General features: G+C 40.6%; 1 protein-coding gene across 1 annotated transcript in view; it reads right to left on the reverse strand.

Annotated features, from left to right (window-relative positions):
- Nucleotides 1-4,156: 4,156 nt before the first annotated feature.
- prim2 (DNA primase subunit 2) overlaps nt 4,157-27,556 on the reverse strand; it is a 33,420-nt gene continuing 10,020 nt past the window's right edge. Inside the window, exons 11-14 of the mRNA XM_034101105.1 lie at nt 12,254-12,380; nt 11,945-12,027; nt 6,801-6,869; nt 4,157-4,489 (exon numbers count right to left, since the gene is read on the reverse strand). Of these exons, the coding sequence (XP_033956996.1) occupies nt 4,268-4,489; nt 6,801-6,869; nt 11,945-12,027; nt 12,254-12,380 (501 nt within the window). The 3' untranslated portion in view covers nt 4,157-4,267. The remainder of the gene's footprint in view (nt 4,490-6,800; nt 6,870-11,944; nt 12,028-12,253; nt 12,381-27,556) is intronic.

Below are 27,556 nucleotides of genomic sequence, written 5' to 3' on the forward strand. Positions count from 1 at the left end.
AAAGTAGTAGGCCTACATCATCAGCTACCATGTCTGACAGAGAGGAAGACAGTGAGGAGAACAGTCAGGAGGGTAGTGATGACAGCTTGTAGGATTACTGGTCGTGCTACTGCTAATGTTGTCTTGTGTTCACCTCTGCATGTGTGTTCTGTGTTCACCTCTGCATGTGTGTTCAGTGCCGTGCGTCTGGCAAATAAAGACCCCTCAAAAGTTACGGTTTATTTAATTTTAAGGATGAGCACCAAGCAACATCTCCAGGTGCTCCTTTGAGAACCAGGGCAAAAAAGTTATGGGCGGGGTGCCCATAACTTTTTGTTTATAACATCTTTTTGAATGGTTCTAACAAGTAAACACATTACTTTAACTATTTTATTTAGCATTTTAATTCAAATGTATTATTTTTCAAACAGCAACTCCAGACAGTTGTCAGCAGATAGGAACAATGTTTTCCATTGTAAAATAGTTGTCCTACTTTCTCTTCCAGCAAAGTAAACAAAGTAATATGTGTTTTAATAAATCCCAATGGGACTTTGGGTTGAAGAGAGGCAGAGGGGGAAAGCTTGTGGATGACATTTGGATGATTCTGGAGGATAAAGGAACAAAATGTCAACCACCATCGTCTTTAAACGAAGAAGGGGTAAGACTTTAGAGTTTTAGATAGCTTTTTCATTTCCGATAGTAAATGGTCAGTCAGTGTGTTGTTTGCCCCTTTACCCTTATTCCTGAAAATGCTAGGAAGAAATTTCAAATGTGAAATGATAATTAATGTAATGTCAAGAACTCCAACCCTTTAAGCAATGTACTGCTCATTTAAGCTCAAAATATTTGTTACCATGATGTACCCTCCTTCAGGCTTTGCTTCAGATCTTTATTACCTTGAAAAATAAATATTATGTGGCAGTAACTAGGGTGCTGAGAACAGAAAGTTTTACTGCAGTGCAGCTAATTTGACAATAATCCAATATAGACCGAACATAATAATCTGCTCTTCCTCACACTGAAAAGTTAATACTCCATCACAACAGCACACACTTTTATGAGATCTGAAATGATGAATGAGACATTTATCAAATAAATTGGGCCCATATTTATAAAGTCCGAGGGTGAGATGTAGAAGAATGTGTTATGGGATGTTATAACCTTTGATTTGTTTTGGTGCATTTCTAGATGATATGATACATTCTTCTTTAGCTATAATGTATACTTTAAAGGTGGGGTAGGTAATTTTGGAGAAACCAGCTCGAGTGCGCTAGAATTTGAAAATACACAACCGGAAAAAATCTGCCACTTCCTAACGGCCCCTACACACGGCGGCGTGCGTTGCCGCTTCAACGCTTCTGCCCATTCACTTTGAATGGGGTGACGTCACGATTCGCCGAACTGCATTGTGGGAGCAAAGCGTAGCTTCTCTCGCGGTGCTCGCTGCAAAAGTAGAGCAATGACGACGGAGGCGTCAGCCAATCAAATCCCGCGTATGCAAATCTGACAGTACAAGCACTAGCCAATCAAACCGCGTGTATGTTGGGAGAGCCAGACCGCAGTTATTTCCCATATGTCAACAAAAGGAGGAGAAAATGATCGTGGCGGTAGGGAATCACCCGGTACTCTATGACCAGTCCCTCTTTACATACAGGGATACAAACCGGAGGAGCCAGGCATGGGGGGAGGTGGCAGAGACAGTGGGTGAAACTGGTAGGTTTTCGCTTGTTTGGGGAGGTTATATCCAGTGTACTTCGTTTGAATGGACAGCTAGCAAGCATAGACAGTATATTTAGCCAGCATGGATGTAGCATGAATGCTTTGCTTTGTATGTCCGGGGCGGGACATTCATGTGATTGGTTGTTGGTCGCGTTTCTCGCGTTGACTCCCCAAGCTCAAGACACGCCCACCGCCAAGCGGCAACGCACGCCGCCGTGTGTAGGGGCCGTAAGAGCCCCTCCTCCAACACACACGACCAATGAGGGCACGAGATAGGTTTGTGCACAGAAGGCTGACAGGCAGGTAGGCCATCCAGTTATTTTAGCCGGGCCGGCTAAAATGAGTGGTCGTGCTTTTTACAGCATTGTCAAAGCATTTAATATATTCATTGCTATCGGGATGTTAAGAGCATTCCATGGAATATAACAAAAAGTGTTTCTGAAATAAATTACATACCCCACCTTTAAGTGTTGTTTTCATTTTCATGTATTTGAATTTATATTATTGGCCTTTAGCTGCAATGCTTATGCTCTTGATGAGGTCATGTTTGCAGCATTTACCAGCTCCAGATTGCGACACATTGACAAAGCTTCTCTCCAGCTCCACAGCACATCCCCGCATACAGATTCTCCCCGCACGTCAGTTTCCATACGAGACTCATGCAACAAATGTTGCGGTTGGGTCTTGGATTACATTTATTGCCCTTTTGGATAACACACCATTCCCAGAACACCTCTCGCCCATGTAATGAAGAAGGGGAAGGGAACAAATCGAGGGATGAAAGAAAGCAAGGTCGTGATTAATGATGGTAAATCCATTTGGAGGAGATAAACAGCGTCCTAGTCAACTGCATGCCTACGGTCTAAGAAAGTGCCAGCTTTATCAAATGTAGTCATGCACAACCAAATATTAAACATCAAGGGTGTCTTGCTGACAGCAGCCCAGCTTTCTAGTTTCCTTATTATACTGGATAAATCCTCTCCGTGTCAAGCACCAATGCCTGGATTTTAAGACCTAAATTTAATTCCAACTCTGGAGCAGGCCGCGTGTTACAAGCGTGAGACAGTGATGAACTGTGGTGTGAGCGTCAAAGACTTCAAAAAGGAAAAGCCAGCAGAAGATATGTGACTAAGTGCTATGATTTCTTTCTACATTTGGCCCCGCGGGGAGATAACATTTGATTAAAAATTCACAATCATTAAATTACAGAAAGAGGTTTTCATTTATACATTCAATATTTCCCTTGGCCTGCTGGAAAACACATTTGTATTCATGTAATTCAGGTCTACCTTTTCAGGGCCTCTAATTGGATCTAAAGTTAGTCATCTAATAAATGAATATAGTAGGAGCGGTGATAAAAGCTCACAATCATACCTTCTAAAAACAAAGAGAGGAGAAGAAGAAGGTTCCCGACTTTCCGACTGCCACCATTGTCCACAAATTATTGCAGACAAAGGTGACAGCGGCGTGCGTTGAAGCTTCCAACGCTTCTGCCCATTCACTTTGAATGGGATGATGTCACTTTTAGCCGAACTGCATTTTGGGAAGCGACGTGGAACGTTGCTGGCTTCAAAAGTTGAGCAATGTTCAACTTTTGACACCTCGACGGAGGCGTCAGCCAATGAAATCCTGTGTATGCAAATCTGTGCGCTAGCCAATCAAACCGCGTGTATGCTGGGAGAGACTACGCAGGTCATTTCCTCATATTCCAAAAAATGGAGGGAAAATTCATTATAGCGGTAGTGAATCACCCGGTGTTGTATGATCAGTCTCTGTTCATCTACCGGGATACAAACCGGAGGAGCGAGGCATGGAGGGAGGTGGCAGAGACAGTGGATGAAACTGGTAGGTTTTCGCCTGTTTGCGGATTTTATATCCAGTTTACTTCGTTTTAACATTGCTATTGCTTTGTATGTCGGGGGCGGGAGATTCATGTGATTGGTTGTTGGTAGCGTTGCGCGCAAAAAATCCCCAAGCTTCAGATACGCCCACCTCCAAGCGTCAACGCACGCTGCTGTGTGGACGCTCCGTTAAGAGAAGATTTAAACACCTCCTGACCACGTATACTTTGAATAAATTGCATTGTGTACTATGAGGCAATATTCCAAGGCGGCATAATACAGCTGTGAAAATTGTTTACTTTCATCCATCTTCCTGCCACCATTCATCCATACTCCTGCCAGCAAATACAATGACATTGTTTCTGAGACAGCTGGGTAATGTTTTAGTCATCACAACCACATCCCTGCCAAAACCCAGTGCACTGAGCCATCTGAGTTCAGACAAGAGTAAAACAAAGAAAGAAGAACTCAGACTTCTTTTACCGCTGCAGAAATACTGTCACAGTGTCACCGACATAACAAGTGATTTAAGGGTAGAACACTTGGAACATTGTCCAGGCTAGTTTAACTCAAAGCCTGTTGTGTTGTGGCAATAAAAGAAGAAGTGGAGAAACAACTGATATGCAACTTTTAATTTTAACATCTCATGTACAGTGACTTTAAACGATTTTACAAAATGAACCCGACCCAACCTTAAGTAATCAAAGGTATAAAAAATAAGAAGCAAATCAGGCATCTTGAAAGAAAGAGTCCAGTTCCTCCGTCATCTCGGCCACATCCTGTGTGTTCGCTGCTGCCTCTGGAGCCGCGCTGGGTGCTTTGGTGGAGTTTTCCTGAGGCTTTTGTGGCGCATCCGTCTCTCGCTTTATGTCCCTGCCACCGGCCAAAACTTTCTGGCTCTCTATAAAGTACTGGTTGGGGTGGTTGAGCGAGAAACTGGCCTCCTCAACCTGCTCAATAAAAAGAAAACAGAGGAGAGAGAGGACAAGAGAACATGAGAATAGCAGTTTGGTTTGTTGCAGGTTGCTAGCATAGCAATTTATTGATTCAATGTTATTGCCTTTTATGAGAGTCATGACACATCTGCTTCATTGGCAACCATGTGGAGTGTAATTTACTAATTTACTAGCAGGCTTTCTTGGCCAAATTAGCGCTCTAATTCAATGAAGAGATGAAATGCCCTTTCAGGAAATAAAATGTCAGAATCACTCATGAGTAGAAACCTATGAATCAATTTACAGATGAAGCTCGAGCACTTTCGAATGATCTTCCTGTGACCTTTTACATCATTTAAAACAATTGTGAAATTGATGTTTTCAAAACCATTACATGTGAATTAATGTTATAATTACTGGGGTAGACTTGTACACAACAGCAAATTAGAATAGGAGACATTTCACTCCGCTGCTTCTACCTGTTGCCGTTAGAGACATCGTGGATGTTTGATAGACTTTAGGGCAATAATGTAGGGATTTTACTACTTCCTATAAAACTATTATATTGCATCTGTGTAGCTGAAGCGGGTGCTAATCAATGTGCATAACATAAAACAATACAACACATACTTGTGCTACAGATTTGTAACCAAATTATTAATTTTACACATGATTGCAGAACATAATGTAAATGAATATACATGTTATGGCATTTCTCATTTAAGACAATAAGCACCAAGCCATCCATGTAGGCCATCATTAGAATAGTGTATTCCCCACATATGGTGGCATTATTTGAAGACCTGTGCAACATGCTTCAAATAGTTATACATCATAGTGTGTTTAAACGTTTCTAGGATGTGCCGAGTCTTAAGCTGGAGCCACACGAGGACGATAACGCAAACGGACCGAAATCCTTATCAAAAAAGTCTTCCGTCCACACGCAACAGGCACCAGAAACGTGTCCGTTCACACGAGACTGCTCGAAAGCGCTGGAGACGCTGTAGTACATATGCCGGGCCTGTAAGTGGCGCTGTAGTTCGGCCACAAAATACACCAAAAGCAGCGAAGAAGACTTCTCGCAGATGCATGGTTGCCCTTCTGTTTATTCTCTGCGCTGGATTTAGCAGCAGAGGTGGGGTTTCGCCGGTCAACATGTCCGTTAAAGTTGAAATCTTCCGGACAAAATTAGAAAAGTGCCGGTCAAAGGTCTTCTTTGTTATTTATTGAGCTTTAAAACAAATGCATAATGACTATGTAATAATATAACAATAATACACGGAGGACGGAGCCTCTTTTTTCCTCCTCCTCTCCTGACAGCCCGTCAGTATCTGTGGTCTCATGCAGCTGGCTGACCCGACAGTAGAAATAAACATATCTATAACTATTTCACAGTTTGAGAGGTCATTAAAATAGCTAAGGGTGATGATCTAACTTGAAGTGTGTGTTTTGTTCTGCTCCATCACAGCGGGCGGAGCTGCAGGTGATCATGCAGAGCTGCGTGTCTCCTCTCCTGTCCGATTAGACTTCACTCGCGTTTATGTCCATATCGATCAAATCTAGCTGGAAGCTCCTGCTGGGTGCACTGTCCTGCGAGATACCGGGACCTGGCTCGAAACACTGGGGCTATTGCGTCATCATTATCAGGAAATGATCGTTATAGGGCGTAGACACGGAGCCGTTTGCCCCCCAGAGCGTTTCGTCCGCAGATCTACCCACCTTGGGACCCGTTATCGTTATCTGCGTTTCCCTGTCAGCGTCGTGTGGCCGAACCGTCTATCTGATAGAGAACTGTAGCGGATACGACCGTTATCGTCCTCGTGTGGCTGCAGCCTTAAAGTGAGTTCCTAAAGTGCTCTTGTGAAATGTTCAGAATAAATTACAGCAGTTAACACAGTGCCGTTTCGTGTGACTCAGCATGTTATATTACTTTAATACTATGGTATTCCACTGATGCACAATGCAACCTTGTATTTGTATTGACCCATCTAACATCTAAACTGTGTACTCACCTCAGTCCTTATGAAGACCTTGTTTTTTTTCTCTATTTACCAAACCCTGCTTTTCTGTGACTGCAAGGGATGATGACTCAAGTACCCAAACTAAAACAGATTCAATTATCCACAAGGAGTATCCAAGCGCGACAAAAATGAATCTAAAGTGTTATAATAAACCAATACAAATTAAGTGGCTGTAACCACCAGCTAATGATCGAGGAGATGACAGTTGAGGGTCTCTCCTGAGCCTTCATGCATGACGTGCAAATCCCTGCCTCTGACACAGGTAGCCCCAGTTACTGCCTGCTTCAAAATAAATCTGCACTTACATTGTGTGTCAGCTCAAAGTACTTTTGGCAGGCCAGCTGATAGTGCATCCCTTTAATCAGCTCCAGGATCTGCGGCAGAAAAAGGTAAGAGACGACAGCAGGTTAGGGTTAACCCTTAGATACTCACCGAGTGATTTAATGGATATATTAATGATTAAATGTTGCAGCTCAAAATGGTTTTAAAAGACATTGAGTCAACTATCTACACAAACATACCTCATCAATTACAAAAACAGCAGTGAAAACATCCTTAGAGACTTTTGGAATGCAGTGAAAACATTACCAGGCTTGTTTGGGCTAATTTAAATATTCATGCCATGAGTCAACTCTTTGTAGAATACATTATGGCAACGCTCACGGCTTATGGTAAATCTCAACTTTTGGACTTTCTTTTTTGTGACCAACTTTTTATTGGGACCTATACAGATACAAATGATATAGACAATACCACTCCGTCCCCCCCTCTTCCCACCCATCTTGCCATTTCACAGAAAATCCTACCTGATGTTTTTTAGCAATCGTCTGGGTTCATCTATATATTATATATTATAGCATAACAATTTATAGCATAACAATTTATCCACATAAAATACATTCATTCCTATTTTTTTTTCTTTTTTTCCCACATAACATTTCATCTGTTTAAGCTGAATTGCGATTAACTCCTAATAAACCACAATTGCACCAAGGTGTGCGTATATATGTACAATCATCATTTACATGAATGCTATTACCCGATCAGCAGCACTTTGAATAGCCTCTAATGTTTCCCCCTTAGCCTTATTAGCAGAAGCGATTGACAGCTCTGAAATTAGTAGGTCATGGAAGGATGATATCCATTGCTTAATAAATAAAGTATGTGGGGGTTTCCATCGTATTACTATTATTTATTTGGCTGCTGTTAGACCAGCAAAAAGCACCCTTTTCTGATGTTTCTGTGGATCAAGAGAAGAATCATCATTCAACAATAAAATATTTGGGAGACAGGGTACGTGAACTCCAATAATCTCAGATACAATGTCAATAACCTGTTTCCAGAACGTTCTTACTGCAGTACATTCATAAACCATGTGTACATATGTGCCAATAGTCTTTTGGTTACAGAGAAGGCATATGGGGCTTGGAATCATCCTTAATTGACAGCATTTTCTGGTTGACAGGTAATATCTGTGTATCATTTTATACTGTATCATTATCAGCACGTGCTCTACGCTCTGCATCAGCCAAACGGCTTGCTGCACCCTCGCTGCGAGGGGGATCCAAGTTCCCATCAGCAAAAACACGTGGGTTTGCTATCCTGGCTCCAAAGTGGTGGAATGAGCTCTCCATTGACATCAGGACCGCAGAAAGCTTACACACCTTCCGGCGCAGACTGAAAACTCATCTCTTTCGACTCCACCTCGAGCGATAGAACTATTAACAAAGCACTTATATACTAATAAAGGACTGGCTTATCTAAAGCCAGTTGAGTAGCACTTGAAACGATTGGCTCTTTGAAACCTGATGTTCTTATATGATTCTGTTTTCTTCAAGGTTGTGTCTTCCTGGTCGAATGTACTTATTGTAAGTCGCTTTGGATAAAAGCGTCAGCTAAATGCAATGTAATGTAATACTGTATCAATTGGTGATTGTGGTTACGCGATGTTAAGGAGATATTATTCCATATTCTCTTCCAATCAATAGTCTGCGTATCATTTTTTAGATCTGCGTTCCATACTGCAGAGATGCCAATATATCCGGTTAATTTATCTTGCCGTTTTTTATATATATGTGAAGTAGTGCCGCTCACACTGTTTGGACTTAATATGACCTTAACCAATTGATGTGTTGGCAGAGGTTGATTCCAAGGAACTCCATATGTGCGCATGGCAGTACGTAGTTGTAAATAGAAAAAGAAGGAAGAGCCAGGCACATTATACGTATCTTTCAATTCTTGGAAGGACATCAAGCCGTTGTCGTTGGTTATGTCAGAAAGATAATGTATTCCTCGGGTTTGCCATTGTGCGAATTGGATTGCTTTTTCCCCAATACGTAGTAACAGGTTATGAAAGATGGGTATGTTACTATGCCAATCTACAGACCAATTGCACAATTTCTCCACATGTTTCCACACTTTCACGGCTTGCCCAATAATTGGTCCAAATGTTTGCATACAGTCATATGGCAGAAAATAAGACATCACCAAGTTTAAGGGGATAGACTATACTTCTTTCAATTTTAATCCAAGGTACATTGGTGCTTTCATCAATCCAGTTTTTCAAGGCTCGAAGCGTGAAGGAATGGTGATAGAGCCCAAGATTGGGAACATTAAGGCCTCCACTGTTTTTGTCATATTGTAAAACTTTGTATCTGATTCTTGGGTATTGGTTTTTCCAAATATATTTTGAAATCCTATTCTGAAGTTTGTCCCAAAAACTGTCTGGTGGAGATAAAGGCAATATACTAGCTAAGAAATTGACTCTTGGTAGAACATTCATCTTTATGATTGAAATTCGTCCTGCTAAAGAAATTGTTATATTAATCCACTTTGTTAGGTCATCTTTAATTGTTGTATACATTCTTTTGTAGTTTTTTGCTACTATTGTGTCTAATGAGGCATATATATCAATTCCCAAATACTTAAATTGTTGGACAATCTGCAATTCTGTATTTAAGTTTAGTTCAACCATGGCACTATTGAGGGGTAAAATACATGATTTATTCAAATTGAACTTGTAACCAGATATTGAACTAAATTGGGTAAAAATATTTAACAGCTTAGGAAGCGTAGTTGGTACCTCGTCCAAGTACAGTAGTAGATCATCCGCATATAACGAAATGTTGTGGTCTGTGTCTTTTACAACTATCTGTTTTACTTCTTTGGATAGTCTTATTTTCTGTGCAAGCGGTTCTAGAGAAATTGAAAACAGAAGCGCGGAGACAGGGCAACTTTTGGACTTTCTATATTTCTTTCTGATTTTTCTGAAGCTCTGCAGGGTTAAAAAGAGAGCATGCAGATGGATACTTTGAAGCCCAGGCTTTGGCTTGGTCACATAAGAGCTCTCACTTTTCTTGTACTTAAATCACAGTAGTGCCACTGTGACTCTATACTGAGAGTGCCGCTTCAAAATAAATCCAAGGCCTACTAAGGAATCTGTGTTTTGCTCCTTTATAACTCCCTATATACCTGAAGGCTGCCTCCAGCGTGATGCAGCCACAGGCGCGCTCACCACTAGGGCTGATGTGACTTGGATCAGTGGAGAGCTAAGTCTCTGCCTGATGATGCACTTTATATTATTGGTAAATGGAAAACCAGGAACATTTGCAAAAGTGCACAGAAACTGATATTTAAAAGCAGCTATGCTATGATTTATCCAGGAGAAAGATATCTTGCTGGTGTGACATTAGGGAGCTTCACTCTGGACTAGAAAGTTCTTAGGAAGTTCAGGTTATTTATGTGTACCCGTAGGTAGATTTGGTTTGCAGTTAAAAGACAAGGTATCCATCGTCACGAGACACGCTTCAAATAACACAGACAAATCGTTAAAAAGTACCACAAGAACAAACCTGGACAATCAAATAAATAAATAAATAGCCATTGCTGACACAGCATCTGTGTTATGCTGCTACAACTTGTTCACCCGAGCGGTGGCTGCTGGAACAAAGCTGTTTTTATACGGCTTTGTTCTGCACCTTGGAACTATTAACCCCTCTGCCCGGAGGAACAAGCTGAAACTCACTGTGCAAAGTGTGGGAATCATCCTTAAACGTGTAACATGTCACGTGTTGAATCCACAAAACACAGTGAAAACAGTGTGATTATATAATGGATCCATGTGTCTATGTGGAGAGTCGTGACATTTATGGATGATTCCTAATCTATTGGTTTCCCTGCCTTAAAGGTGGGGTAGGTAAGAACGGAGAAACCAGCTCGAATGCGCTAGAATTTGAAAGTACACAAAATCACAAAATCTGCCACTTCCTTACAGAGCCCCTCCTCCAACACACACAAACGCGCACATGACCAATGAGGGCACGAGAGAAGTTTGTGCACAGATGGAAGGCTGACAGGCAGGTAGGCCTTCCAGTTATCTGCCGCGGGCCGGGGCAAATAACTGGACGTGCTTTTTACAGCGCCACGGCTTCCACAGATGAAATATTTGTATATATTTATTGTCAAAGCATTTAATGTATTCACTGCTATCGGGATGTTAAGAGCATTCCATGGAATATAACAAAAAGTGTTTCTGAAGTGAATTACCTACCCTTTAAGGTTTTATATTAGGTTCCATCTGTACGTCAAAGTTTCAGTTATGCTGGTAAATATAGGATCATAAAGGTGACCTTATTTTAGGGAACATATAAAAGATGTTGTGATATAGACTAGGGATGCCAGCGATTATTCGATTATTCGTTACAGTCTCCATAATCGAATATTATTTTTAAAAATCGATTTTATTTATATATTTTTTTTATTATTATTTATGTATTTTTTTTTTTTCTGGCTTAGTTTCAACCAAAATATATATAAATATATATGTGCTAATAATAGTAATAGTATTAATAATTGTAAATGGCCATTGGTCACACCACCAGTTTGTTTTACTGTAAACTGGGAGGAAGCCTGCGTGCAGAGCAGACTGCTGCTGCAGCACGCTACACACCGACCTCGCCCCCACCCCCACCCCCCCTCTCCCTCACACGTGCGACTAAAGATGAACAAAGCGGCAGGTAAAAAGAGTTCCTCCTCGTGGAACTACTTCGAACTTACAAGTCCAAAGGAAGTTAAATGCAAGCTCTGTGAAAAGACGTTGGTCTATCACAGCTCAACCTCAACAATGCGTTCGCATTTGAGTGCGAAGCACGCCAAAGAGGTTACAGAGAAAGACGCAGCACAGCCGGCCATTACCAACTTCACTTCAAGGCCACGTCGTTGTGATGACATGCTTGTTTGTTTGTACTGTTAAACATGTTCTCGTAAAGAAAACAACGGAATTCCTTTTGTCTGAGTTTTTTTTTTTTCTCCCGCGGGGGGTTGAATAATCGATTATTATTCGCCAGGGCTGCCGAATAATCGATTTAGATCATGGTCAGTTTCTGGAAACCCTAATATAGACCCTGTCCATGTATCTGAGGCCTACTGTAGACAGGACAGCAGCACCCACCTGAATGATCCCGCTGGGAGACACTTTGTAGACCTGAAGCTTCTGCTTCAGCAGCTCTGGGTTGCTGTGACGGAAAGGACATCCTACAAACATACAATTAAAACATAATAAACAATTCACATAGCACAACACTTGTTTCACTGATGGAAGGAACATGTAATACTGAGCATGGGAAAACTATATACTGTTCATTTGGTAATGATGATCACAGTCAGGTGTGTCACTAGTCCCAGGGAAATGACTTTAACTAAAGGCTGTCGAGTGGTTTATCACATGGGTAATGGCTTCTCCCAACAGCCATCAACTCACCATGATGGTCGCCTTGGCTGGGTGCGTTTGATAGAATCACCTTCATGCAACTGTAGGGGGTGTAGTCTGTTCGCTTGCCTTCTTTGCCAAACATGTGGCGGACGCTGTAGGCATATGCTTTGTCAAACTACAGAGGGAGGGAGAAGAAGGCAGAGAGGAGGAGAAGGCATTAGTGAGGAGGATGAGAGTGTAAGAGGGACATGGTTGGGGTGAAAAGAGGCGTTGTCATACATCATGTCAGTTTTGACAGGGTGTTTTCCTCCATGAAATATCGAGCTATTAGAGCGAACCTGCTGTACAGGTGTCTTCACAGTGTAGATAGGAGCTGAATTATGGATATCGCAGAATCACCATCTTTACCTTTGATTGCTTTGCCCCCTGTCGTAAGAGTACTTTGATATGAAAAGTATATAATAAAAATTAGGGATGTAACGATACCAAAAACTCACGGTACGATAATATCGCGATAACAAGTTCACGGTACGGTATTTATTGCGATATTGAATAATAAAGAAAGAAAAAAAAATGCAATATTTTTTTTTCAATAAACATTTTTTTTACTCGGAAAACGTTTCTTTATTACATAATAAATCTGATTTGTACAGCATTTTAGTAGGATAGCAGTATTTTAAAGTGTCAAAAACAAAGTGACAGTAACAGACTGGAACAAGAAAACCAGTGTTTTTGTACCTATAGTACTACCAAACAAAGTAGGCATTTTCTTTGTGCCACTGCATCTCACACATAAACAAGGACATTTAATAATCAGACCCTCAACCCTTTAACTCAACTCAAACTCACTAGTCACTCACTCAGCATCATCAGACAGGTTTTTAGGAATATGAGAATGTCCACATTTCCAGGTATTTATAAGCTGGGATGTTTAGTCATTTACAATATCCCCTGCTCTGGAAAAAACTCTCTCGCTTGGTACTGATGTTGCTGGGACAGCAGTGGTCGCGTTAACCGAATATTTTATTTAACAATGACGTAAAAATCTGAAAGCAGTCTGTCATTTTGACAGATTAGAACAAACTCGGAACAGCGCCAACGTTTCCCCGCAGCGAGGCTCTGGTGTTATGCCGTGTTATGCATGCCCTCCAAAAGGAAATGATATAGTTTCCAAACCGTACTTTGCCGTACAGATCAATACATGTCTGGGAGGTTTTGCTTTACGCTGTGCGCGCTCCCGCGAGGTGCATGCACACGCGGCATAACAACGCCGCCCCCCCCCGTTGACATTCATTAAAAAAAAAGATCGCGGTAGATTTTGTCAGTCTCATGACGGTATTGGGACGTTTATTTACCGCGATATTCGGTATATCGTTACATCCCTAATAAAAATACATGTAGGATCTGCAAATATCCTTTTCTAGCATTCACTGTAATGCTAGTTATTGTGTTGCAATTTTTTGTGTGAAGAGCTGAAATTATTAAAAGTACTATTTTGAGGTATTTCTTTTCAGTATCTTTATTTTATGGTTCTTTTTACCTCTGCTCCACTATATTTCAAAGGATATAATTAGACATTTCACTCGACTCCCTTAAATTGGCTATGTTACTAGTACAAAGGAAGTGTAAAGTTGAGACGCCTTGTGACATTTCAGGTGTCCGTTAGTCGTTAGCATTTTTATCAGAGGCATACTGTTGAGACTTCTTTGGAGTTTAATTCAATTAAAGAGATACAATTATTTCTTACAGTTGAAAAATAAACTATATTTATTTTATTGCCCATCTCAAATCCTCTCCATTCTGTGACTCATTGGAGGTGGGCAGAGGTTTTTAAATAGAAATTGCTGGACTTACCAAAGACAACTCATATTCTTGGATTCATTAATTCTCCACAATCTTTACTCCTGTTATACGTACAGAGCTCATGCAACCATTACAAGAAATGTACAGCCTCTAAAGCCAAACAGTAAAATACACACAGTGTGCTGAACACAATAACCACGACTGCTCCCATCATAACACATTAATGCTGTAATAAAACCCTTGAACTTGCTAATGTGACAAGCTGCAGTGGCAATTCACAAATCCATAAAATCTTCTGGAAGTGCAATAAATCAAATATTAATTATGTAGAGCTTTGAAGGATTGAGAGGCCGGTTCTTGATTTAGGACCCCCCCTCCACTCTATTAAAACAGATCCTGAAACTCCACTGGCACTAAAGTGTGTTTAATATGTATTATGTAAAGTAATTAGGACATAGAAAAAGATCCTATGTGGTATGAAGAAGTTATACCAAGAGTTAGAAATGATAATTTATTAAACTGTAACTTCTTCCAGGTGAGACTGAGGAGGGCTGACTTTTATACTAAAACTTTCTTTACAAGAACTATAAACTAACTTTCTGACATAAGGATTCACCATCGACAGATTAGTAATCGTTAGAAAATGCCGTTTGCTCACGACTAGTCCCCTTTTTACTCGTATAGAATGCAGCTCCTCTTCACATAAGATATTCTCAGTGCTCCTTTTAATCGCCGACTGTGTTCCTACATTTCAGCCTACACTTCAGATAATCCTGGATGTACTCTCAGCACAGTTGACCTCCAAAATGAGAGAATTTAGAAAAAAACTGAGTCGAGAGCCTAAACACAAGCACAAAAGCTGCATTAACGGCGCGGAGCCACAGCTCTACCCGGGCTCTTCTTGGCTCAGGGGGCTCCGTAGCGGTAACATCCCCCCACACTCTAGGACATATTCACAAAAACCTGCGGCGGTGGAGACAGAGAAAATAGGACACAATCAAAGGGATTACGTACGTGTGTGCGTGTGTGTGTGTGTGTGTGTGTGTGTGTGTGTGTGTGTGTGTGTGTGTGTGTGTGTGTGTGTACACACTTGGCATGGCTTCTTAGGCTCAGTCCACAGTGACTGGTGTGCCTGCAGCTCCAATTCCTCTTATGTGTAATACCATTAAAATACGTCCCGTTTTAATCTGCGCTACAGGCTGCTTCAGAAGCTAAGAACAATAAGAAGGTGAGGGACTGTAACATCCTGCAAGTGAGCACAAGATGAGAGGTTTGATGTTGTAGAAAGAAAAAGGAAAGCTTTTTTATAAAGGTCATTTATACACAATGCACAAGTGAAAGGCATTGGAGACAAATTAGAACTGCAAAGTCACTGAGCCGAGTCTGCTGCAGACACTACAAGTTACAGTGCGCATCTCAACCAGTAAAAAGCTTAAAATCAATGGAAATATGGGGGCTGCAATGTACTGGTATTGAAAATAACCGTGATACTAAAATATTAACTATTTATCAAGTTAATAATACACAAACAATATTATTTTTCCGGAAACAAGGAAATAAACACATACTTTTATAGGCATAGCGTGATACTTTTTGCCATATATTTTGACAGTCCTATTCTAATTATCTTGTTGTTAGGGAACTACAAAATAAAAAAAAAGCATGGATCATGTAAATAATTAAATGAATACATGAATAATGACTGGAATCCATGTATCTGCTTCACCTACTGTACACGCTCGCTCACTGTCACACGGGTACTGGGATAGTTAAACAGGAGAACAGCACTATTCTGCAAGCTACTCACCATAAAAGATAATGACAAAAAGCTTTGGAAGCAGTCCAAATAATGAAACAGTGACCCTACTACAATGTTTTTGTCTTGCACTTTCTACAAGAGGAAACAAATAAATCTCTTCTATATATTTTTATAAACAGGGATGTACTTTATACGTACTGAAAATATCAGTGATACAAAATAACATACAGTGTACAATTGTATCCACACAATAAGAGGTGTTCACATAAAAGTGTCACCAAAAGAGAATCCTCCATTGTGGAAAAGCCCCCAGAGCAAACCAAACCTATGGTGTGAAACACTGTTAATTAACCTGAAGTTCCATCTGTAAAACAAGCAGTTCAAAAGCCTCCCCTCCCCCGAGGCAATATGATACACGGAAATTGAGTTCGAATAGACTCTCCTCCAAATGAATAGGCTAACTTTTGTGGCAAGAGAAATGGATGGATCAAGTCGATGTCATCAATTTCAACTCTTCTTCTAGTCTAATATTACATCGCCTTTTCTCCTGCAGGCCTCCCTCTCGGCATCGCTGCCTCCCATCTTTTCCCTGTGCCAGTCGCATACTAATGAGCTGGCTTCGTGCAGCACGCCACCAAGTGCAGACCCTGACTTAACACATACATCATGGTGAGAGCCGGGATGTGGTCAGCACCATTCTGCCGTGGAACAGGAGCCTGGTCACACTTTCTCTGGGAGCTGGTGCAAGGAAGTAGAGCTCATAATAGAAGCCATGAGGCTCTTACTGCAGGTAGAACTACAACTAGCAATTATTGTCATCTATAAATAGTTTGGTCTATAAAAGTCAAGACAAAGAGAAACATTTTCATCCCAGTCTCTCAAAGTCTAAGGTGGTGTCTTTAAATGTCTTGGTTTGTCAGTTATAATAGGATAACAACCAGAAAAGGGCAGGATGTCTACATATTAGGTGTGTAACGGTATACGTACCCGTACCGTGACATAAAAAGCGAGGTACGTACCGAACCGAAATGTTTGTGAACCGTTACACGTCTCCTACTACATATGTGACCTGCTCCATCGAAATCAGTCGCATTGACCCGAAGACACATTTTGAGTTGTATACACTGTTGGAAAGAGGCTATTCCTAGCTTTCTAATGATATCAGGATTGTTGTTGTACTCCAAATATTAAGCGAAATATGTCACATTATATAATGACTGTCACCGAGTCCTCATTTTGAGAAAAAGGCCTTTAAAGTTTCCTCTTCTCGGAATCCATCGATCTGATTGATTATTAGTGGAGCAAATGATCAAAATACTACGGAGGGAAGATATTTTCGTTTGGAGGGGAAGCTCGCGAGTGTGTGTGTATACGTGTGTGTGTGTGTGTGTGTGTGTGTGTGTGTGTGTGTGTGTGTGTGTGTGTTTGTGTAATTTTGCGTTTGTGTGTATTGTGTTTGTTTCCCGGGAAAAACACTCACGAGAAACACCGGCTGTTGTTGTGCCTGCTGTGACGTTAAGTTACTCCGTTCTCCGCTTGTATTTATGCCGTTACAATCTTCAAAGTTGTATTTATCAAATGAATTTGCCAAAACAAGTTTAATATTCTGAAAGCCAAGACTCTGTTTAATTGAAATCAGATGAAAACAAACTGTAACGGACCCTGCCGTGTTATCTATGATTACTATACTCTTACATTCATAATGTTAGCCGGAGGGAGGGGGGGGCGGCGCTGCTGGAAGAGCAGATTGCGATTGAGAGGTGCCTGTCTTCGTCCCTTTACAAGCTTCAAAAATGTATTTATCGTGTGATTTTGGAAATAAAAGTTTCATATTCTGAAAGCCAAGACTTTGTTTGTTTAAAATCAAACAAAACACCCGAACCCTGAAAAAATTGTTTTTTACGTAAATCCACGTTTATTTTGAAATGAGCCGTTGCGACTTCCGACTGATTTCGATAGAGCGGGTCACATATTAGAGAAGCTGTCGACAGAGTGTTATTCCCTAATTCACAATTCATTAATTATCAAAATAGAGACCTTTTTTTTTATTAACCAATCTTCAAAGCTGTTAATCAGGAGCTAATATCAGGTATTATAGCAGGCCAGTGTCAGAGCACAAAATATGTAATGTCAACAATTAAGTATGTCTAACATAGTTTAATGCAGAGTCAAACCATTTCAAAGGGCTCCAACATTTCAAGATTCAAAGGTTTATTTTCATAACATATACACAACTACGGTGTATGACAAACTTAGATCGCAGGTTCCTCAACAGAGCATACAAAAATGATTGGTGATATTTGCTTTTCTTTTTTATCTCCCATCAGTAGTGCGCCCTTGTAAATTCTATGTATCATTTACCCATGTCTTAAATGCAGTTATTCATTTCCATAAATAGTAAAAGCCGAAGGAAACAAACAAATTTAGAGGCAGGGTCCATGAACACAAGAACTGCATAAGAGTATGACGGTTTTTTCTTTCATAGGTGCATTAATAGATTTCACTTATAATGCATTCCTTTTTGCATTTTGCTAATTCTTCAAAGGTTTGAAAAAATTGATAGGTTCAATGGTTTAATGCAGTGGTTTTCAAACTGTGGGACGCGACCCCTGGTGGGTCGCGGAAGTACTGAAGGGGGGGGCGCGGGAAGAAATTGTAAACAAACACTGCTCGAAAATAAATCTACAAAATGGAGAAGTTTTTAACACGGCCGTCAGTTATATGAAAAGTGGATGAGCCTACGACAAGCCTTGCAGCAACTAAGCCCAAAGCAAGAAAGTATGATGAGTCATACATCTCCCTTGGCTTCACATCTAACGTGGTAGGTGGGGAGGAACGACCAGTGTGTGTCCTCTGTCTCAAAACCTTAGCAGTAGCGAGCATGAAACCAAACAAGATGAAACGTCACTTGGAGACCACACACCAGTGGCGGTTCTAGAACATTTGACATGGAGTGGCAAAGGGGGGGCAAGAGGTCATGCCAGGGTGGCATGGGAGGGCGGACAGTACGTGATATTTTACACTGTATATAACCTATTTATTGTTAATTCATGCCCTAACACAAGTGTTCTTAATGCACAAGAGAAACAAGGTGTTCAGACAAACAATCGGGTGCCCTTTGAGTCCCCCAAGCTTACTTCAATAATTTTAAATGAAAGGAAACTACAAAATGTATTTTAAAGCAATTAATTAATGGAACAGGTTGTTTTGCATTACAAAAAATGTGTTGTCTTAGTATTAGACATGTGCTCACTAAGCATTATTACATATTAATTTAATATTAAACAAATGAAAATGGCCAATTATTCCAAAATGTTGCTGCTAATATAATCATATGCTTGTCAACTTTAACTGATCAAAAATAAATTCTGAAAAAATACTTGAATTATCTATGAAATTGCAATATTGACACACGTCCCTCAGTTTGTTTCAACCCTGTCACGCCATACCATTTACCCTCCTATTAAAATAATGGATCAGTCCATGTGTGATCTGCATTGAGCAGGGGTGTCAAACTCAATTTCATCGCGGGCCACATTCGCATAAAGGTTGCACTCAAAGGGCCGGTTGTAACTATATAAATATATAATATATATATAAAATAATGTATTATATTACATTATTGCCTCTGAATTGGATTATTATCGGATAGGATAATAACTTAGTAATTAACTATGTCTGAAAGCAGAAGTCCAGGGCAAATAATTGCAAGTCTCTTCAGTGCGCATGTCACAAAACGAGATGCATTGTGGGACATGTAGTTTTTGGGCAACGTGCTTCTGTAAAGCGGCATGTAACCGTTTAATAAACGTATTATATTCTTTGCAAGCTCTTGCAGGGCCACGTCAAATGAAGTCGCGGGCCGGATTTGGCCCCCGGGCCTTGAGTTTGAGACTAGGGCTGCAACAAACGACTAATTTGATAATCGATTAATCTATCGATTAATGAAACGATTAATCGACTATTCGGACTATTACTGTATGCCTTGCACAATTTCTCAAACGCTCTTATTTAGCCATCAACTTTTAGATTTAGCTTGAGGTTGTTTTAGGCATGTGGAAACTAACAATGAAGACAATAAAGATGAATACTTGATTCCAAAATAAATATATTATTGAAATAACTTAAATTGTGAACAAAACTAACATTGCTTTTTATTCAAATTAAATAAATAATATTTCACATCAAAAGAAACAACAGTGTTTTAACAAATCGTATTAAATAATCTGATGACAGAACTGTAAACAGAATAGCTGAAACTTTAACAAACTAAATAATAATAATAATATATAATATTTTTATAGCGCCTTTCAGGAAACCCAAGGTCGCTTTACAAGTCGGGTAGGGGGGGGGAGTAGGGGAAAAAAGGCAGACAGGTTAAGGGGGTGGGGGGGGAAGTAGCGGACAAATAAACCTATTAAACTAACTATACAGTAGGGAAAGCCTTGGTAAAAAGGTGCGTTTTGAGGGCTTTTTTGAAAATGTCCAGGGTTGGGGCGCTGCGGATTTCGGGGGGGAGAGAGTTCCAGAGGTTGGGAGATGCCACACTGAAGGCTTGGTCACCAAAAGTCCGCAAATAACTCTGTTACCTCTAATCATTATGTTTGTATAATGTAGTTAGCTCCGTGTGTTGCTGCTAGCATACATAACACCTGACGTGAAAACGTTACTCGTGGACGGGGCTACAGAGCTACTAGAAAGACGGTCGAACCCGGTGCATTCCTCCGTCTGGATGTGGAGCACTTTTGCTAAATGTTTAGACAAATAGCTCGTGTTACCGCCCTTACATGCTAAACTCTTATTCCACTTTTGGTAACGAGCATTCTCCACATCGAGACGGGTAAAGTTTAACCACCTCGGAGCGCGTTCTCTCCGCCATCTCCCACGTGTGTGTGTTGCAGCTGCCCGTGTGTAAACTGCCCCGCCCCCTCGCAAGCAGGCGGGGGAGAGAAAGATCGAAAATACATCATAGACGCATTTGTTTGTCTTTTTGCATATTAGAAACGAGTTGGCGACACTAAGACTGCGATATAATGTCTTTGTAGCAATAATACATGACATATATTTTTTAAATGTCTCCAGTACCGATACAAAGACCAATAAAGTTAGAGCTTAACGGGGCGTAAAACACACGTGATGACGTCACCAACGAATCGACGACTGAATTAGTTGGCAACTAATTTGGTAATCGATTTTAATCGATTAAGTCGATTAGTTGTTGCACCCCTATTTGAGACCCCTGGCATTGAGGGAATTACATCACAAAAGTGTCAGTTTCTTCTCTTACCTATATTTCAGTTTTTGTATTTTCATATTAAGATTGACAAGCTCAACATTTCAACTATGTTGTATGAATTAATAATAGTAAATAATTGTTTATTACAAAAATAAACAATAGTTTTGCAAAATAATACAATTTTGTAATGTCCTTGACTTCCATGTGGTGCCATATCTTAGCTAAACAAGGTTTCATGCCTACTTTTTGTCAAAAACTTCAACCCTGTTAAATGTTTTCAAGTAAATTCCTAGTAATTATTTATATTTTGTGCCTGGGGTGGGAAAATGTAAGTAGTCCACTACCAGATGTTATGACCAAACATTTTGGTTTCATTTTTCAAAGATATAAAGACCCAAAAGGCACCCGATTCAGAGAATACTCTAATTCCGCATACTGTAAGTACTTAGTTATAATTAAGTACACACATGACATGACCCATCTCTTCAGAGAGCTAAAGGTGACCTGTGCAGCAACACATTTCAATCAATAATTGTCAATACTAAGAGCTGCTAGATTGTGCTGCTGTAATGGAATATGTAAGGAGAATAAGAACATACCATGTGGTCCAGCTGGAGTTTCATCTGCCTCCTGATCCCTGCCTCTGTCCCTCTTTCAGATACTTCATCTTTATTCCTCACATATATTTCTTCTTCTTCACTAATGTCTTCATCTCCTCCTCTTCCTCCTGCTCTGACCCTCCTGGTCTCTTCAGTGAATTCTCTTTTCCTTTTCCTCTTTCTGTTCGTCCTGATCTCTTCTCAGATATGTCTTTTTGTTGTTGTTGAATCACTCCTATACTCTGGCCTGCAAGAGTCTACTTGTGAAAAGCACTGGCACAAATGCTTGTATAACTTTACACGTTAGGGCCATGTAGCCTAGCTAAAATGTAGCATATCATCAGAAAGTATTTATCAAACGCACACCGGCTCTGTGTTTAGATCCAGTTTTTACGGTAAAGGATGTATCCTGGTTTCATTGATCTGGCCTCATGGCTGTGATGTGTAGTTTACGTGGATTTAATAGTATGCCTACCGCATAGTTTAGCAAAGTGATCGATCTCCCAGCTAACGCTGTCTGCGTAGTATTTTGTAACGTAACGCCCCAAACAGCGCCCGTCTGTTAAACGCTATCGATTCAAACGGCAGCGTTTTATTAATATTTAGTTTCAAGCTCTCGTCCTTAGTAAAAACAAAACTAGTGGAAAGGGAAATGCTCCCAAGGGAAGCAGATCCATAGGTGCTGGGACAGCTCGCTCCCTCTCTGCAGCTCTGTGAGCCGCGGTCTGTGTGAACGCCGCTCCGCAGTTTAATGCATGGCCGTAGCTGCGTTTTTAACGGGCGTAAAATGATATTTAAAATTATTCACTTTTAACTAATGTAATGCTTGTTTTGTTGCTTGAGAAGCTTGTGGAAATAGTGTAGGTTTGTTTTAGTACAGTTTTAGGGAAACAAAAGTTAGGGGGGCAGCTGGGGGGGAAAGGCTCTACAGTGGGGGGGCAGCTGCCCCCCCTTGCATCCGCCCCTGCCACACACCCCAATGATGTGAACAAGCCCCTCGATTTCTTTCAGAGAAAATTACAAGAATATCGTGATCAGCAGATCTGCTTTGTTAAAACAGCATCTGTCACATCTAATGCTCAACTTGCCTCGTATAAAGTGGCCTATCGTATCGCCCAGTCTAAAAAAAACACACACCATCGCTGAAAAGCTCATACTCCCTTGCGCTATAGATATGGTTTCAACTTTAATTGACAAGGCAACTGCCCAAAAACTCAAAGCCATCCCCTTGTCCGACAACACTATTGCTAGACGCATTGATAAAATCTCAGAAGACATGAAAGAGCAGCTTGTTGAGAAAGTAAAAGACGAACACTTTGCGCTCCAGGTAGACGAGGCTACAGACAGTACTGTCTGTTAATTGCGTATGTCAGATACGTGGATACAGATGAGCTGAGCGAGGATTTGCAACTATGTCCGAAAGAGAGCAACAGCTGATGAACTGTTCAAAAAGAATCGACACCTGTGTGAGTGAAGCCGAAATGAAATGGGAGGACTGTGTGGGGATCTGCACATACGGTGCCCGGGCAGGAACACGGGGAGGGCTACAGGCGCTCATCAAACGCGTTGCACCGAGAGCAGTGTGGACGCACTGTATAATACACAGAGAGGCACTCGCGTCAAAGCAGCTGAGTCCGGAGCTTAATGCAGTTTTGTCCGATGTTATAACCACCCGTCAATTACATCAAAACAAGACCACTGAAAGCTCGCCTTTTTTCCGCATTGTGCGAGGGGATGAGCTCCGAGTACACAGCTGTTCTTTTTCACAGCGAGTCCCGATGGCTCTCTCGCGGAAAAGTGCTGTCCAGTGTGTTGGCGCTTAAAGATGAGATCAGAATCTTCTTGGAGGAGGAGGGGAACGATCTTGCCAGCAAGTTTAATGATGAACACTTCCTCATGAAACTGGCCTACCTAAGCGACATGTTTGTGAAGCTAAATGAATTGAATCTGCAGTTGCAGGGCAACAATACACACCTTCCACAACTTCCACACTCTTTATCACTTACAATTATACTGTATATCCTTCTTAATATAAAGTATAACACATATTTAATGTGCACTTTTCTCTCCTCTCTCTTCAAACATGTTCTTTTGCAATTAGCAAAGAGCTTAACGAAACCTCACAAGCGACAGCTTATCTGATTTTCGAACAGCTCAAAAGATGAAAGACTGTATCTTGAGCATCAGAGTCCGCTTTAGAAGTATTTGATGTTTTTTCTTTACAACTGAAACTGTGGCACCAGCATGAAATAGGAGCTCAAGATCTTCTCAAAATATGCCAGGACATTTCCTCTGTCTGATTCAACACATGTCCTAATTCTTATTCTATTCTATTTATAGAAGCAGCTCACATGGCTGATTTAAATGGTTTGATATCTACCCGTCAGTACTCCATGTAGATAACAGTGAGATGGACGTGTATTTTACAAATTCAGCAATCATAAACATATTTAAAGAAGCATCAATAAAACTAAATATTTGATGACTAGCAGAGCTTACTTTGTTTCAATAAAGCACATTAAGACGAATGCCATGTTGGGATTTTTATTTAAATAAGAGCACAGGTATTTTGTCATGCCGAGCAAGTGATGCTGGTAATAACAAATAAAAACATGACTAAACCCCCTCACTGTATTTAGGAAACCTTTGAGGGTTAATAATCAAAGTTATGGCTACACCTAATGATTTGTATTGGTCTAAAAAGTGTTACAAAACAATGCCTTAACGCTTAAAGGATTATCAAAATAGTAGCAGATTCAATTTAATAATCGTTTCAGCTCGACTCTGGATCCTTAGATTGTGACTCCAAGGGGATTTTTATTTTACATTTAAATCGTTTTTATTTCTCTAACCATGGCACAGAATAAAGTTCAGTCACTTGGAAGTTAATTTGCATGGTTCAAGCACTTTAGAGTGCATCTTGTAAAAGACATAATATCTCAACAGGGGATTCCTAAGTGGCTGCGTCAGGGGGGAGCATTGAGAAATGTGAATGTATTCTATACAACTAGCGCGATTATCTATTAAACATGCAGTTCCAAGATACGGAAAAATAAGAATAAAATAAAGCAGTATTTACATCCATTCTATTTCAATGTAAATACGGCTTTATTTTATCGTTTTAGGTTACTATAGTGTCGTTAAAATAGTCTGTTTTTTTAATTATTGTTTTACTTTTATGTATGCACCATGACACCTAGTCAAATTCTTTGTGCGTGTCAACCTACCTGGTAATAAACCCGTATGAGTTATTTTTTTGAGCTTGTCGAGCACATGGTGCAGAAGTTTGACCTTATAAATGTCAATGAACATTGAATTGACTAAATCAGACACGATGTTAAACAACATATCTACAGGTATCTAATAGATCAGAATCAGGAATATACAAACCCCAATGCCGTTGATAGTTAACAAAACAATATGAGAACTATTAAATTGTTAAATCACCATTAACTTGAATTCACATAAAGAGTCTTGGTTCCGCTCATGCCGAACACATGTTGTGCTTAACTGTCGTCTACTAAGAGACATTATATCTGAACCCTCTAAAGTCTTCATTGGCCTCCACACAGTACTGTGCTCAAATAATGAGACCAGTGAACTTCATTTTAAGCCATGCAGCTTTGATGGGGCCACTTCATCCTGAATGAAGCAGCAGCACCCATTTAAGTGTTGAGCAGCACTCCAGCACTCAGACACCAAGACATCTGTCCCAACAGTCCACTGATCTGGGGTTCAACTAAAACCCTGTCTGGGTCATTTTATCAGGTGACGTTTAGAAGAGCCTTTTTTTTGTCTTGTTTTGAAAATAATTATGGACAAGTGTATAATCTGTAACAAACTCAAAAAACATTGGCATTTGCCCTTGTCACTGAATTATTGCATCATTGTCCTTCATTTCTTTATAATCTTACATGTAGTTAATGTTGGAGAATAATTCTTCCTTACTCCTAAGATATTTAACCTTATTGCCTGTTGACGTTAATAACAAATCCTGTTTGTGACGCCAGCTTTAAGGAATGTGCTCCAGCACTTAGCGTCAAGTTTTATGGCCTGATAGGGGAGTTTACGACTGTGGGAACACTGGCTTTCTAAGCTCCAGAGATGGGAGAGACATCTCCTGTAGCTCCACAGATGTGTACGCCTCCCCCAATATGCTCATTAACTCTCTGTAAACTAGTTAAAAGGTCTATCGAGAGATAGGCTGAGCAGAATTAACATGACAACCCACCCGTGCAGTCAGAACCAGGGCTCGACATTAAGGACTGCCCGATGGCCCGGGGCCATCTAGTATTTAGCTCGGGCAATGAAGCCTCACCTGCTGGTTGCCCGATCGGGCAATCTATTATGCCAGTATCATGCAGCTCGCGGATCCAGTAATGAGTGACCCGACAGTAAAACTAAACATATCTATAACTATTTTAGGTAGTTTGAGAGGTAATTAAAATAGCTACGTGTGATATTCTAACCTGAAGTGTGTGTTTTGTCCGCTCACCGCTACAGGTGATTATGCAGAGCTGCGTGTCGACTCGTCAGCAGCAGCTGATCTCTCTCTCCCGTCAGATTAGACTTCACTCGCGTTTATGTCCATATCGATCAGATCCAGCTAGTTCTAGCTAATGATATGACTACCTGCTTATTAAAAGACACCTAAACAATAAGTGTCGCTATGCAACTGGGTGAGGCCACAAAGTATAGCGCAGCATTATGCATTTGTTTACATGCCCACCGGAACCCCGAGGCATTACCAACAGATCAACGCACAATCAACCCACACAGGACATCTCTCTCTCCACATTACGTGTTAGACATTGGAGTTGACTATTCTTGTCTGTCACATACTCTTCTTGTCTGTCACATAATTGGCGCAACTGAAGCGGTATTGGGCTAAAGGGAAATTATTTTGACCGAAGAGATTTCGATTTGCCGGCTAACGGGAACTCTGACGTCGCCATTTTGTGTGCTTCGCGGATGCGCTCGGCTCCTCTCGACTGCTGCTCGGTCAGCTTCCGGATGAGGAGCCATTCGTTCGACCAACTTACAGTAGATAACATTACAAATATTTTCAACAGGGGCCATAATAGTGTAAATAATGTTTGTTTTGGCAGTTATAACTGAATGTAATGTTTTCTACTTTTTAACATCTGGGAAGGCATTTGCCTTCATCAGATGGAAAGTGTTTTGATCAACAACTTAAGTATTTCTTATAGCTATGCAGGGCATGCAAGCGAGCAAACACAAACAAGAACAAACAAACAAGTGAAATGAAGAATACAATTGAAATTGTACAGTATAATATTGTGGTGGTTCATTTTATAATTCAGGCCAGAGAATGCACCAGACAGCATCTAAGACCTGCAAAAATCTAAATTTTCTAGGGGGAGGCCCCCCAAACCCTTCGTGCGTCATTACGTCCGCGCGCATTTTTCAGGGCAATCTCCATTGGGCTCAGGGCCATCTGTAAATTAGCTTAGACGGCCCACAGGGCCATCTCCCAAAATCCTTAATGTCATGCACTGAGAACCTTTTGCTGCTGTCACTTGTGAAATGAATTCTCCGGCCGTATCCTTGTAATAAACTATCATTGTTTGACATCAAAGCACCAACTCTCCTCGTGTCTCTGAGTCTTGACTCTCCATTGCTGCAGAAGTTTCCCTTACAGTTAACACCTAAACATAGCCTTTGACATAGTTATGTCACTTTTCAAAATAGGTCCCTCTTCTTCCTCTGTAACTGGGTTCTGGGTTGCAATAAGGCATTGCTAAGCAAGAATATTATGTAATAAATATCTGCCAAATCATATTTAGGAGAAAGCCGATTGATGTGTCTATCTCCCCAAGCTGACTTCACGACACTCCGCCATGGGAAAACAGGGAGCTGCACTTGTCTCTTAGCTAGATTAAGCATTCGAATTAGCCTGATGTGGTTTGAAAGTGTCTCTGTTAAGATAATGG

This window comes from Pseudochaenichthys georgianus, chromosome 15, assembly GCF_902827115.2.
Source record: "Pseudochaenichthys georgianus chromosome 15, fPseGeo1.2, whole genome shotgun sequence".
NCBI lineage: Eukaryota > Metazoa > Chordata > Actinopteri > Perciformes > Channichthyidae > Pseudochaenichthys > Pseudochaenichthys georgianus.